Source organism: Amphiura filiformis, chromosome 3, assembly GCF_039555335.1.
Source record: "Amphiura filiformis chromosome 3, Afil_fr2py, whole genome shotgun sequence".
NCBI lineage: Eukaryota > Metazoa > Echinodermata > Ophiuroidea > Amphilepidida > Amphiuridae > Amphiura > Amphiura filiformis.
The window spans coordinates 75,134,758-75,149,400 of record NC_092630.1 but is presented as its reverse complement, the minus strand read 5'-3'; the positions used below and the strand labels follow the sequence as shown (position 1 = coordinate 75,149,400).

The 14,643-nt window shown below is 36.4% G+C and overlaps 1 protein-coding gene across 1 annotated transcript; it reads left to right on the top strand.

The window, feature by feature from the left end:
• The first annotated feature begins 376 nt into the window (after nt 1-376).
• LOC140149119 (protein FRA10AC1-like) lies at nt 377-14,643 on the top strand. The gene is made up of 10 exons (XM_072171293.1): nt 377-508; nt 4,051-4,115; nt 6,853-6,942; nt 7,493-7,538; nt 8,015-8,094; nt 9,342-9,510; nt 9,851-10,010; nt 11,211-11,489; nt 12,432-12,507; nt 13,268-14,643. The coding sequence occupies exons 1-10, from the start codon at nt 482-484 to the stop codon at nt 13,308-13,310; spliced, it is 1,035 nt and encodes a 344-aa protein (XP_072027394.1). The 5' UTR covers nt 377-481; the 3' UTR covers nt 13,311-14,643.

Below are 14,643 nucleotides of genomic sequence, written 5' to 3'. Positions count from 1 at the left end.
CATGTGTGTTATAAATGTATTTAGTGTACTAATGATGTTACGTAGTTTGTGGATGCTAATAAGATAAGTCCATTGCTTCCAGCATTAGTTATGGGTTGCATTTCAGCTGTATATTGTTGCATACACTTAGGCTAAATTTTACTCATTACTTCTAGCAACACGAAAATAGAAAATTTAAAAGCAAAAAAATGTTGTCTACTTTTAAGAATGATATGATATTTCTACTGCAAAAATATACATTTCAATCCATACCCTTTGATTTATAGTAAAATGAAACCATGTTAGTTATATGTAAGCTGGAAAAATATGTACAGTTTAGCTTATATTTTTAAAAAAAAATCCATTTAGGTAAAACAGGTCATTTGGGGTCACAATCAAAATGTAAACACAAACTTGCTGCTGCACAGTTGACCATGCACCATGTTACACCAGAAAACCAATGCATCATGTAATTTGATGTGCTTCTTACCAACCTTTTGAGATGGAAAAGCGTTTGGGACTTGTTCAGGTAGATATACTCAAATTACATACATGTACCACTGGCATGATGTTAGACCCGGGTGTTAGACAAGAGAAATCAGACAGAAAGATGAAGAAGTTGAAATTGAATGAAATTGAAATTGAAAGTCAGAAATATCACGAGCATGATCATGATGATGATTGAATCGATGATGAATAAAATCATGAAATAAATAAAAGTAGATTGCTCAAGAAGTCTTTTGCGGTAAACCTTTGACGAAAGCGTATTTTAAGCGTACATCACATATTTACTGCGTTTGTACGTGGCGGTATAGGGAGTCCCGGTTCTCCTTCTCTAATTCTGTGGTTGAAACACACTTAGGCCAAGTAAAAAAAGAAACAAGTTTCTCGTCCGGACTTTTTCAAAAAATGAGGAGGCAGGGCTTTACTACTTACTATTTTTTAATTTTTTGCTATTTTTTCCAAGATGGCCACCATGCTAAATATGGCTGTTCAAAACTTCAATGTATATTTAATCACCAATATTTGAGTACTGATGCAATGTATGACAAAACAAATGATTTGTATCATTTTTAGTCCACTTGCTAAGCATGTTTCAATATTCAGAAACAGTGAAAATGTACATTTGTTCAGTTTGACAATAGGCATATTCGATATACCCAATTTCCTGGTTTATATCGGTTTGAAATCAATACCGAAACCGATACCGAACATTTAAAAAAAAAATTTTGAAACATTTTTTAAATGTTTTCGTACCTTTACACAAACTCTAACTCACCCCCAAATATACACCCACCCAAGCCCAACTAACCTCTAATCCAAAACCCTTGCCCTTACCCCCAAAAGGGAATTAGGGGAGAAATTGATTTCACCTGAAAATCGGACCTATATTTAATGTTTTAAAATACATGAATGTGTTAACGTTTTAATTACTTTATTTTGCCTCAATTCATCAAAATTGTTATTTTTATCGCTAACAAAATAAAAGAGAAACCTTTCAAATAATTTTGGAAATTTTAAATTTTTTCTTAAAATTCTAAAAAATACCAAAAAAATACATTCAAGTGCAAAAGCTTTTTTCTTCTGGGTAAGAATTTTTTTCTTACATGCAACATCAGCTTTTTTATTGCACGTTAGAAATTTGATAAATACATGTAGGTCATCATTTATTTTATTTTATTCATCAAATTTCTAACCTGCAAGAAAAAAGCTGTTGCACGTAAGAAAATAATTCTTACCAGAAAAAAAAGCTTTTGCACTTGAATGTATTTTTGGGTAATTTTAAAATTTTAGAATTTTTTTAAATTTCCAAAATTATGTGAAAGGTTTCTCCTTCCTATAATTAGCCATAACAAATTGCCATTTTGATGAGATGAGGCTAACTAAAGCAATTGAAACTTTATTAATATATTCATGCATTTATTAAGTTTAAAAGCTATAGGTCCGATTACCCCGAAATCAATTTCACCCCTAATTCAAGGGTGTTTGGCTAGTTGGGCTTGGGTGGGTTTGTATACATGTAGTAAGGTTTGGGGTGGGTTAGAGTTTGTGCAAGGGTAGGAAAAACAGTTTAAAAAATTTTTTTTTAAAGAAAAAAGGAGGCGGCGGCCAAAAAGGAGGCGGGCGGGGACGAGAAACTTGTATTTTATTTTACTTGGCCTTACCTCTGATTGGCTGCTGAGGCGGATCTGCTGTTGCCAAGTCAGTGGAAATTTATTATATAATGAACTTTGCGCCGGACATGTGACAATGAATCGAATCAATGGGTTCCTATAGTGTGAGGGCCGATGACACACATTCGATGGGTTGTAACGTGTTCTTAGCTCTGACTTTGCAACATCACAGTAGTACGTGCTCCGAGGGGGGGCATCAGGCACTATAATGGCAAATGAAATGAGGGTATCAGGCTTGTCCAAAGATTCGTGAAAAGACTATACTAGTTTAGGGTAGCAAATCGTGCTATATATACTTGTTTTAGGGGTGCAAATTTCAGTCTCTGAAATACTTGCTTGGGGTGCTTTTTGTGAGTCCATGGATGGGCCTGATACCCCCATAGTGCCCCCAGGGGGGGGGCACATCAAAAAAATTTGGTGGGTATGCTCCCCTGGAATTTTGAGGTGGTGGCTCTTTGGGAGCCGATGGCATACCGGAAAAAGGGAGTCTTTTGGAGCTGTGAAACGGGCTGCGAACAAATAAAACAGGGACTTTTGGTGCTGCGAACAGTCAAAATCAAGGGTCTTTCTTGGCTTTTGGTTGAAAATCACCTGAAAAACCAGAAATACAGGGTGTCCCAGAAAAAATTACCGGGCGAACAAATTTGAACGTAAGTCGAGAAATAGATATCAGAATCCAAAAATCTAAACATCAGCGTGTAGCCCATTTTATTCTGCATCTCATACGCCGATTTAGCTGGAATCGGTTGACTGATCGCGAAGAAATGAGCGATTACATAACGCATGTGTCATATCACTTCATTCCAAGTTTGAAAGAAAGATCATTCAACATAATGCACACTAGTTGTTAACTGTCAATGGGCTTCATATTTTCTTCTTTGGAATCCTCGTTATTTTTAAACGGTCTGTTTCTTGCAAAACATTTAATTAGGTTTTGTTCAAATTTGAAAACCTGCACGATATTGAAAATGAAAGCTTGCATGGAAGATGATGCTCGGTACTTGTAAATATATATTTTTCGTTAATGTTGCATAAAGAATTATTGCATAAAGAATTCCACCTGCCTTAAAATTTCTCACACACATTAATGTTTTTGGAATATTTCCAAGAAATTGTAATGCCAAGTTTATATCTTTTAAAACTTTATTAGTTATGATGTTGCATGGTATCAAAAATTACACGTAAAGCTGTAAGCACTTGATCATTGTTATTCTTGTCTCAAATGTTCTTTGGAAAGTTTAAATATAACATATTTGCACAACATGAAGAATTGAAGTTGGAAAGCTTCCAATTGCAGAAATCAAAGTTTGTATGGACAAACTGTTATTCATCTTCAGTGAAAGCATGAATGACATAACACCGTCCGATTATAAAATAGATAATATGGACTCAATTTAATTTGATACACACTTTAGGCAGCGGTGAGCGAGTATGAAAAAGCGTCTGTTGATCAAACTTGGAATGAACTGTATAGATGCACACATTATGTAATCTTTAATTTCTTCGCAACCAGTCAAGCGAATTAAATAATATTTTAAGTATGTGATGCACAACAAAATAAGCTATGCGCTACATTTTAAATTTTTTGATTCTGATGCCTATTTCTCGACTTACGTTCAATTCTAATTGCTCGGTAATTTTTTCTGGGACACCCTGTCTGAGGAATGAGTAATTTTGGGGTCTTTTAGAGCTGAAATGATCAAAATCAAGGGTCTTTCGGAGCTCTATCTTGGTCAAATATAGGGGGTCTTTCGGAGCTGCGAAATCAAAAAAAGGGGGGTCTTTCCGGGGGAGCATACACGTATGGTCATTTGTGTTAAGTGCCCTCCCCTCCCTCCCGAGTGCCACCCAGTGCGTAATTCTAGTATATATTGTATTTTTTATTGCTTGCAATTAGGTTCATAATGCAGGAGGTTATGGATCTGAATTTGAATATGACAGCGAAACAGAAAGACGTAAAAGGTAGGCCTATGACACACTTGCTTTGTTACACTCTAAATATTACATGTAGATTGATTGATTAAAAAGAGCATGTAGTCATATATTGGATGAATATCCATTGACATTCCTAACCATCCAACAAAATGGATGAATTATTTTTTAGTACCATACCATAAAGGTTCCCCTAATGGCGCTATGGGCTCACTTGACATAAGTACAACCTAATAGTGCCCTCCCGTAACTAAAATTCCCACCAGCAAATAAGGGCATAGAACCTTAATTCTTGTTTAGATTTCAGAGGAGGGAGCTCTCTATTTGCACATGAAATTTACCTCAAGGCAAATCTTTATTAGGCGAATCTTTATGGTATTTCAACATAATTATCACCTCCCCTAACTTGCAGTTGAATTTGTTTTGTGGGCTACCCTTTCAATGTACTTTTAGAATGAATGAGTTCAAAAATGCAGCATCTCTGTACATAGAGAATAGCTGTGACATTTATTAGCACTATTTTTTGTAAATTTTTTATGCTATTGAACTTCAAAATTGTTTTGCATGAAAAATGTTCAGTTTGACTTTCGAAATATGGAAATTATTAAGCAACCTCTTTACAATGTAGGTCGAATATGGTTGTATAAAGTTTTCTACTGACAATATGAACAAATGTGATGCGATCAAGCAGTATCGGTCAGAACTAGGAAATATTATTTAACAAAGCTGGATTTTGCAGAAAATCCCATTGAAATTGAACAACCAGTTCCAAAGATATTCATGAGCAATTAAAGTGTTTCCAAAACAACAGGAAACAAGAGAAAATATATAAGAAAGAATGAACAGTTTAACCAACCCAAAGTGTTACAATTAAACATGACAACAAATAAACACAAATCCCGACCGGCACACAACCCAACTTGATAAAAAAGCAAGGGAATGTGCCGGCATGGGAATCGAACCCACGACCTTCCGATCTCTAGACGGACGCCTTATCCATTAGGCTACCAGCTCCCACTGATAAACGGTGGTTAAAGCTGGGTCTAATGTTATAGCAGTCATGGTATACAATACACACACACAAGTATTACGCAATACGCATGTGCAGGAGATCATTATTGATGCTTAATCGTTTCCCCAGTATAATTATAAGTAAAGTAGGTAATGGGGATACGCATCCTGCACAAGAACAAATAAACACAATGGGGAACGATTGCTCGCTACAAGAGGAAACTGAATATATTTAATAAGAAAGAATGAACAGTTTAACCAACCCAAAGTGTTACAATTAAACATGACAACAAATAAACACAAATCCCGACTGGCACACAACCCAACTTGATAAAAGCAAGGGAATGTGCCGGCATGGGAATCGAACCCACGACCTTCCGATCTCTAGACGGACGCCTTATCCATTAGGCTACCAGCTCCCACTGATAACGGTGGTTAAAGCTGGGTCTAATGTTATAGCAGTCATGGTATACAATACACACACACAAGTATTACGCAAGTACGCATGTGCAGGAGATCATTATTGATGCTTAATCGTTTCCCCAGTATAATTATAAGTAAAGTAGGTAATGGGGATACGCATCCTGCACAAGAACAAATAAACACAATGGGGAACGATTGCTCGCTACAAGAGGAAACTGAATATATTTAATAAGAAAGAATGAACAGTTTAACCAACCCAAAGTGTTACAATTAAACATGACAACAAATAAACACAAATCCCGACCGCACACAACCCAACTTGATAAAAAAGCAAGGGAATGTGCCGGCATGGGAATCGAACCCACGACCTTCCGATCTCTAGACGGACGCCTTATCCATTAGGCTACCAGCTCCCACTGATAAACCGTGGTTAAAGCTGGGTCTAATGTTATAGCAGTCATGGTATACAATACACACACACACACACACAAGTATTACGCAAGTACGCATGTGCAGGAGATCATTATTGATGCTTAATCACTTGGGCTCCTTTGCTTAAATATATCCTTTGTTTTGCTATATCTCAAAATCAATATATTTCTGAGTTCTGACTGATTTTGCTTGATTGCATCATAAATATGGCATTCAGCAACAAGAGCTCCAAGTTCAGCATACCATGTTTTTTTTATCATCCATTGACCATTAAGCAGAAAGTTATTAGACTTTGCATAAACCCAATTAACCATTGCAACTACCACAAGTCTACACATATTAATTAAAGTGCATCAGTGTTATTCTGGCACTCATGAATTTCATGACATTTGGGAGTAGAGAGATGGCTACGACTAGAGGTATACCGTAAACGTTCGCCTAATGGCGCACTTGGGCTCCTTTGCATTGGAGTAAATTTCATGTACAAAAAGAGAGATCCCTCCTCTAAAAATCCCAACAATAATTAAGGGTACGTGCTCTTATTGGCTGGTGGAATTTTTATGGGAGGACCTTTTTAGTTTGTGTCTAAAATTCCAGTTATGTCAAGGGAGCCCATAACGCCATTAGGCGAACGTTTACGGTATTGAAATACTACTGCTTAGGTATGTGTAGTAACTGGACTCATTTTAATCCACATCAAACACATGAGGTAGGTTTGAATTTACTTTAGAATTATCAAGTATACTTTTCAGATACAAAGAACTGGAGAGTAACAGATGGAATTTGTTCAACATTTTTGAGAACTTATTTTATTCATCTTTTGAACTTATTTTATTTATCTTTTTATATCTAATCCCTTATGTGCATGCTGATTAATTAATGTTGATTGTTAACATTTCAGATCCAGGGAAGACTTAGCAAGCAAGGAATCACATAGGAGATCAACATCTGGTGTCCCATCCAAGACATTTGTCACTCAAGAATACAGCAAGTATGTGTGTCTTTATAAGAAAAATCAATGTCACCAAAATGTTAACAAATTAAGCTAACCCAATAAATGTTTTGTCACATTATATGTTACTGTAATTTACCTGTATTATTGAGAAGTATTGCTGAAGTTATGTGAAAATTAAGCACATCATATTGCTTTTATACATGTTACCTGTAATTTACTTGTATTAGTATTGCTGAAGTTATGTGAAAATTAAGCAGAATATAGAAATAAACATGTGCATCAATTTACTCCATTTCTCAAGGATCATTACGGGGCATGCTCTTTTGCTTGAAGCAACTACCAGAAACACCAGATCTATGTAAAAACGTGGTCTCAGAGGGGGTATATAGCTTCGTTCTGAGACCTGTTGCAGCCACCCCATTTTCACAGGAAATAGAATATTTCAAGTAGTGTAAAAGTGTTTTAATAAGCAACATTAAATTTTACATGTATTCACTTACATGTATAATGCACAAATGACATGGTATAAATTGCCTTGTAAATATCATAACCTATCAATGCATTTCAATCTTAATTTATGTTTCAGGGAGGAATGGAAGGCACAGAGATATCATTTCCTGGCATTGAATGCTGTATCCTTTTTGCATAAAGATTCAACTACTTTAAGGAGAGTGGGATAACATGCCGCAGGAGCCATATTTTCCCCCCAATTTTAGCCATTTAACTTAAAAACTGCAGTGTGCGGTACTTTTTTATATTAAATACACTGATCTTACATGAAACAAGTGAAGGAAGCCAATAATCACATTTATATTTCCATAGTCTAACGGTTAAGCGGTTCCTGAGTATACATGTAGGTGACTGTGCATGCTCAGAAATGCATTAATTAAATGTGATATAACTTCTCAATTAATATTTGTGGAAGATAAATATAAAATAATACATTTTTGGAAAGTATATTAGTCAAGGAATCTAATATAACAAAGATTTGGGATTCTTAGGTCAGTACTGGTCAGTATTATCAGTGATAATGACATTTGGTGCAAGACAACCGCCATTTATGATGTAGTTATATGAGCCATTTATTTTTCTTGACTTGCTATATCAGTATGGTCGTCACAAGAAGCTGGTGAACGATTATCTTCTCTATTACCCAGGAGCAACAAAAGACTTGTTTACAAGGTCTACGTAAGTTATCCATTCTTGAATCCATAATATGCTTCCAAAGAAAGTGAAAGTGCATCATAAAAATGGTCATGCATTAAAGGCTGTAGTGTACTTTCAGGGTGTTACAGTGAGTAAACAAAGGAGCGTAGATGGAAATTTTACTGTCTGAGCAAGAGTGTGCTATTGGCACAAATTGTCCTCCTGCATGTTTAAATATTGTGGCACGGTTATGAAAAAAGTGGGCTGAAAAATGTGTAAAACGGGTCAATCAAAATTCCAGTTATATCTACCTTGGGGAGACATTTTCTTTGAAATATGCCAATTATCAGTCAATTTCTGCTGTTGCCAACAAATGTAGGAGATGCACTTTGCTAGTGAGAGCGAGAGTTCCTTTGCCTTACACCACTGAGTCCTGGGCTTAAGCCCCAGCCGTTCCCAAGGACTGTATGTGCAGTGTGCACTTGGTTGATCCCGATCCATGCTCGCCCTCGCAGGTTTTCTCCGGAAGCTCCTGTTTCCTCCTTCTTTCAAAATCGGTGATTAGTTGTGTGTTATCAATAACTTCCTTCACCCAATGGAATTTGGGGAGCTACACAGATAATTGGTGGATGTTACCATCTAAGGCACTACATCCAATTAGGTCCTATAGCACTATTGGTGTCCGGTTAGGTGCCGATGACTATTTCTATTATACCCTGGTGATGTAATGAATTATATCAAGCATAATAATTAACATTTGCATAATGTTATCATTTTTCATTTAAATAAAAAACAAAAGCACTGTGCAAATGTTCAGAGTATAACAGAAAGCGCCATCGGTACCTATCAGAGACCTATTGCATGTAATTGTGGATAGGTTTGTGCTGTTTAGCTGCAACCGGCCTACTTGATGCGATTTGACTCTGATGATTCACCAGCGGCAATTAAATTGCAGTGCTTTGATTCCTGTGGGAAAATACATTATATTATATCAAAATTTCTTTAAAATTTCTTTATCTAGTTCCCCATAATGTTGAATTTCCCATAGTCTTATGCATGCAGTGAGGTGGAGCGTCCCTTCTATGTAAATTCTTTGTATTATTTACTACAGACCACATTTTGGGGTGTCCTTGGTGTAAAGTATGCAAGAGTTGGACTAGTTGGACTCCATTGAGGAATTCAGCAGCTTATGGAACAAAGCTGTATTATCCTTCAGGATTCTGTGCTAGGCTAATTCTGTATTCTTTCACACAAAGGATAAACCACATATTACATTTCTTTTATAACAGGGCAAATGACAAAACTGACATAGATGTAATCCATGAGAACCACCGTTTCCTGTGGTCAGATGAAGATGATTCCAATGAGACGTGGGCCAAGAGACTAGCTAAGAAGTACTGGGATAAACTCTTCAAGGAATACTGTATCAGTGATCTAAGCAGATATAAAGAAAACAAGGTTGGTGAGGGAACTCAACTCCAGTCTTTAATGCACAACGATGCTGTTGTTTTTGTCAAGTTTTTAAACTTTTATTTTAAACCAATTTTATACTCTAGTCTCTGAACTTTTGGGGAATAGAATGCATAAATAAGAACAAAGGGCACGTGTCTGAAACCAATAAGGCTGTAATAAGTCACCTTTGTTGAGATACTTTAAGGAGGGTATTTGAGAAGATTACTTATTTCCAGCACAATGTCAAAGCATGGATAAATTTGACTGCAAATATCCACACAAAGAGCTTTTCCCCATACACTGCATGTTTAAATTTAACATGTTTTATTTCAAATATATATTTCAGATAGCATTGCGATGGCGAGTGGAAAAGGAAGTTGTTGAGGGCGTAGGTCAATTTTCCTGTGGTAATAAGCGGTGTGATGAAACTGAAGGCCTGCGTAGTTGGGAAGTCAACTTTGCATATGTAGAGCATGGTGAAAAGAAACATGCTTTGGTTAAATTAAGTGAGTATATTATGGGGACTTCTGCTAAGAACTTGGCATAAAACAAGGGATACTTGGCCATGAGACTTAATGATTTATTAGGATTAGCTTTTATTGTAGATTCTATACCCCCACGACCCATTATTCAAAATCGCGCACTGTGATTTGTTGAAACGCGTCACGTGAAAGACCATTAATTAGCAATAAAGTGGCCAGGGCAGCGAACTTTATGTTCTTCTCGCATCACAGCGCATAGCAAAGCGCGATGCAGTATATTAGCGTCGTTACGCATTCTACGCAAAGCATTACGCTTGGTTACGCGTTCTGCAATATCGCTATCACTTACGCTTTGGCTACGCATAGGCGCTCCACCTTGAAGTAAACAACTTGTAACATTTGGGCAAAAAATGTGATATTTTCTTTTTAAATCACACTATTTTGTGGTAATAGAATAGAAATAAAGGGTGCAGCATTATCCTTTACACGCAAATAATGTGTCCTCGGCAGTAAAAACGTATAATGGGTTCGGCTGCGCCTCGCCCATTATTTACGTTTTTACTGCCTCGGACACATTATTTTCGTGTAAAGGATAATGCATTACCCTATATATCTTAAATGATAATTTAGAGATTTGTGTGTTGAAGTTAGAGTTAGTAAGATTAGAATAGAAGAGATCAGGTGCCCCTGATCCTTGGGGGGTTCTGAACTTGAATTCTATTCCTGCAATCTACATCTCCAAACAATTGATGAAAAACAGATCCCTGAAACTCAAAACTTTATCAACTCTGTATGTGTTTGTGGATTTGTAAACACCATCAATCAGAGACACACAAAGTCACACACAAGAAAATGTGTAAATAGGGACATACAGGAACCACAGTGGACTGCATTTCCTGGATGGTGTAGATAGATCACAAATATATAGAAAACACACTATAAACAATGTCCACAGTTATGGTGTAGGGTCTGTCTGCATTAATAAAACTCAAATGTGTGTCTAAGGTTTAAAATTCAGAAGAATATTAAAAAGTGTATGTTCATGTTTACATTTTTGTTTGTAAAGCTCTTACCAAATTTGTAATTTTCTTTTGTTTGAAAATGATATTTGATTTGTCAACCTTTTTATAGAGTAATATAATGAGAAGAATACAATGTGATTGCTGGAAGATTGTGGAAAGAAGCAGTGATTAATATTATCAAAATTGGATTTGATTTTGACAGGGTTGTGTCCAGAATGTTCCTACAAACTGAATTATCATCACAAAAGACGAGATGTAACCAGGCAACCAAAGAAACCTAAGAAACCAGAAAAGTCATCATCATCAACATCATCATCATCATCAACATCAAAGAAGCACAAGGCAAAGAAGAGGAAATCAAAGCATAAACACAAACACAGAAAACATAAGAAACATAGGAAACACAGAGATGACTCATCTTCATCAAGTTCCTCCTCTGAGGATGAGGAGGAGAGGTCATCAGGAACAGATAGTAATAAAGGTAATTGTTACATAAGCTTTTGGTTGAATTGTCCTTGGATGTCATAGCTAGAGATTGCTGGATTTTACTGTTCGGAGAAGAATTATGGGAATATGTTTATATTCTGGCATTCTACCTATACAAATAATCACACTTCTGCAATCCAACCAATTACTTCATTGAACACTCGGTACATTTATGAAGTGTACTGGGTTGGTTCATATGTATTTTTAATATGTACATCCATTGCATGTGTGACAGGCAAGCCAATCAAAATGTTGTGAGCTAGTAACCCACTGTTAAAATGCCTTAAAAGATGCGATATCAGGCCAAATGTGAGGGGTTGCGCAAAACAGGGGTCATGTTTCCGGCTATAAGTTAGATGCATTTTATTTTGAAATATGAATGTTATATAATCTTAATTAGAAGCAAAATCTGCATGAAATTCACTTCTCTGGTTTGATTTAAACACAATTTTGAACACTGAAATTGCTAATATTGTACCAGTATGTTGTAATGTTTATGCAAAGTTGGCACTATACATAGGTGTGATAAACTTTAGTTGTAAGTATCCTTTAACCCTAACCCGCCAGGGGCTTTTTGGCGACGGGAAGGGAAAGAAGGAAGGAATAAAGAGAGAAAAGAAAGAAAGAAGTTATTTGCTCTTGGTGGGATTCGAACCCCTAGACCCCTCACATACCAAGCACGAGATCGGCAACACTTTGCCACGGGTCTTGGGCTTCGCTGGCCAGCGAAACCGTGCCTATATATCACTTAGGGCGATTGCATCATCACACCATGTGAGATGCACGCACGAACAGCGCATTTATCAAGTAGTATTTTGTAGTACTCGGGCGTGTTAGGGTTAAGAAACGAATGCCTTGCACAGATGTCAAGATTAAGATGATGCAGAAATATCTTGCAAAATGTACCAGTCATTCTGATTTTTATCTACCATTTTAGGTGCTGGTAGTAGTACTGATGTATCAGAGAGTGAATTCTGGAGTGGACCTGCTCCTGTTACTGAAGACAAATCAAGGTATGTGTAATATCATCACTAATATGTAATGTATAGTTCCTTTGCTTGAAAATTAAATATGTTTTTTGAGTTGAAGTACCTACCTACCTACCTACCTACCTACCTACCGACCTACCTACCTAAGGCATTGGCACGGATGCTGATGCACTCTGCCTTGCCATCTGATCCATGGTGATTCCATGCCATGCCACTCTGTCTTTGGCCAGTCTTCCTGCTGCTGCTATGGAAGTACACCACTCAAAAATTTAAGGATCAGACTTATTTCTTAGAATTGTTCAAAACAGCCTAACATTGTAAATCAGATGAGTGTGATTGTATTCAGTAATGTTTGGACAACAAAATACTTTCACTACCAAGTACTAATATCCCATGACACTGAAAACATATCACTGAAATATATATGAAGACCTCATAACTGAAAAGGGGTTAAGTCACATATAGTGCATTTTGAGATAAATGGCAAAGGTTGTTATGTCCATGTAGTTTCAATGCAAGGAGGTGGTTTTGTCCATGCAGTTTCAATGCTCTACAACAATATTGCATTATGAAATTTGCACAGAGGGTGTACAGGGCCCCCTTGTAGCAGAAACTAGCGCTAACCCATTGTACATGATTTTGTGACTTAACCCCTTTAGTTCCGAGGTCTTTATATGCTGGACAGACACCCACTTCTATCACTTCTGTTACAGTATCTATCTCAATAACTGCTAAGCTAGATCTTGACACATTTTTGTTTGTTTGTTTGTTGTAAATGTTGCAGGACGGAAGAATTTGAAGACTATTTTCAAGACATGTTTCTGTGAAAGCTGAGGTCAACAAGAAAGAAGCTAAGATCTCAATCATGCCGTATTTCAGATGAAACTGTGGCAAAGCTTTGTGACTGCCAAAATATATGAATTGAGAAGTCTCTCAATATACAAGGATGAAAGATAGCAAGCAGTGTAGAATTGGTGTTCATTTTGGTATGGTCACTATCTACCATGAAACAATAAAACATTATAGTTTACAGAGACACATTCCTTTTGTGATTCAAGGGTGCTCTCTACATTGGCAGAGCTATGATTTTTAAAATATTGGACAAGACATAGTTGAACTCAGTATTTTAAAACTCATAGTAAGACCAATAAATATTTGGCGTAAATCATCCAATTTTATCATTATACGTTTTGGATCCAACATTTTCAACACACTTGGATTCATCAAAACATTAAAAATTATATAATATTGAATGGCTGTGAGTGTGATGCAAAAATATTTTTCTATCGAGTGCAATATATTCTTGTATCACACAAAAATAACCCATTCAATATTATTATTACTATTTTTATCAGACTGACTTGATAAAATTAAATTAACTTTGACTGATTTGAGCTAACTCAGTGCGAGTGAATGCAGATCAGGGAAATGTATGTGCGCGCACATCATCTATGTATACAATATTCATTTAAATATTGTAGTCATCCCGGTAAGACTCACTGCGATACTCCGATTTAAAGGCTGCTATAAATAATAATGATTATATTGGACAAGGTTTTATTAAGTTGTTGAAATTTAGCAACAACAAACAAATTTGGTGCTATCTTGTGGAGATGTATTAGGCCTACATGTTGCAATTGGGTTAATTTGCTATTCTGAATGGGCAAGCCTGAACTTGTTTTGGGAGAACAGTCATGACATGAGAGCAACCCACTTTAATACCTCATTAGTCTGCCCTTAATGTTGTGCATAATCAGTATCAAAATACATGCATGAATTTCATCATTTTCGATCAGAGCTAATGTACTCAAGTACCCGAATAGATCCCAAAATGTCATTGCTATCCACCAGAAGAAAAAGAGGTGGTTGTAAAATGTGTTACAAATAAGGAAAAATATCCATATTATTTGTTCAAAAGTGAGCCATACTTTATTTGTAGTTTTCAGTAAGGTCTTCAGAAGAATGCCGATTTGGCTCTGTTTATAGCATAAATATGTCAAGGGTTCTGATTGGCTAATTGAATCACATCATCACATCAGCACTTCATTCGCCAATCAAGCTGCATAGCAACACGTGACCTAGTTCTTTTTACATGATAATCAGGAAGTCTCAGTCGGACACTGCTGAAGGACGTAGTCAAATATTATAGTTAAAATGTGA

Bases quoted from the DNA above. Each gene is read 5' to 3' on its own strand.
- LOC140149119 (XM_072171293.1), top strand. From the start codon at position 482: ATGGAAAAGCGTTTGGGACTTGTTCAG. The intron at 7,539-8,014 runs GTATCCTTTTTG...TTGCTATATCAG, and splicing joins ATTTCCTGGCATTGAATGCT to TATGGTCGTCACAAGAAGCT. The intron at 8,095-9,341 runs GTAAGTTATCCA...CTTTTATAACAG, and splicing joins GACTTGTTTACAAGGTCTAC to GGCAAATGACAAAACTGACA.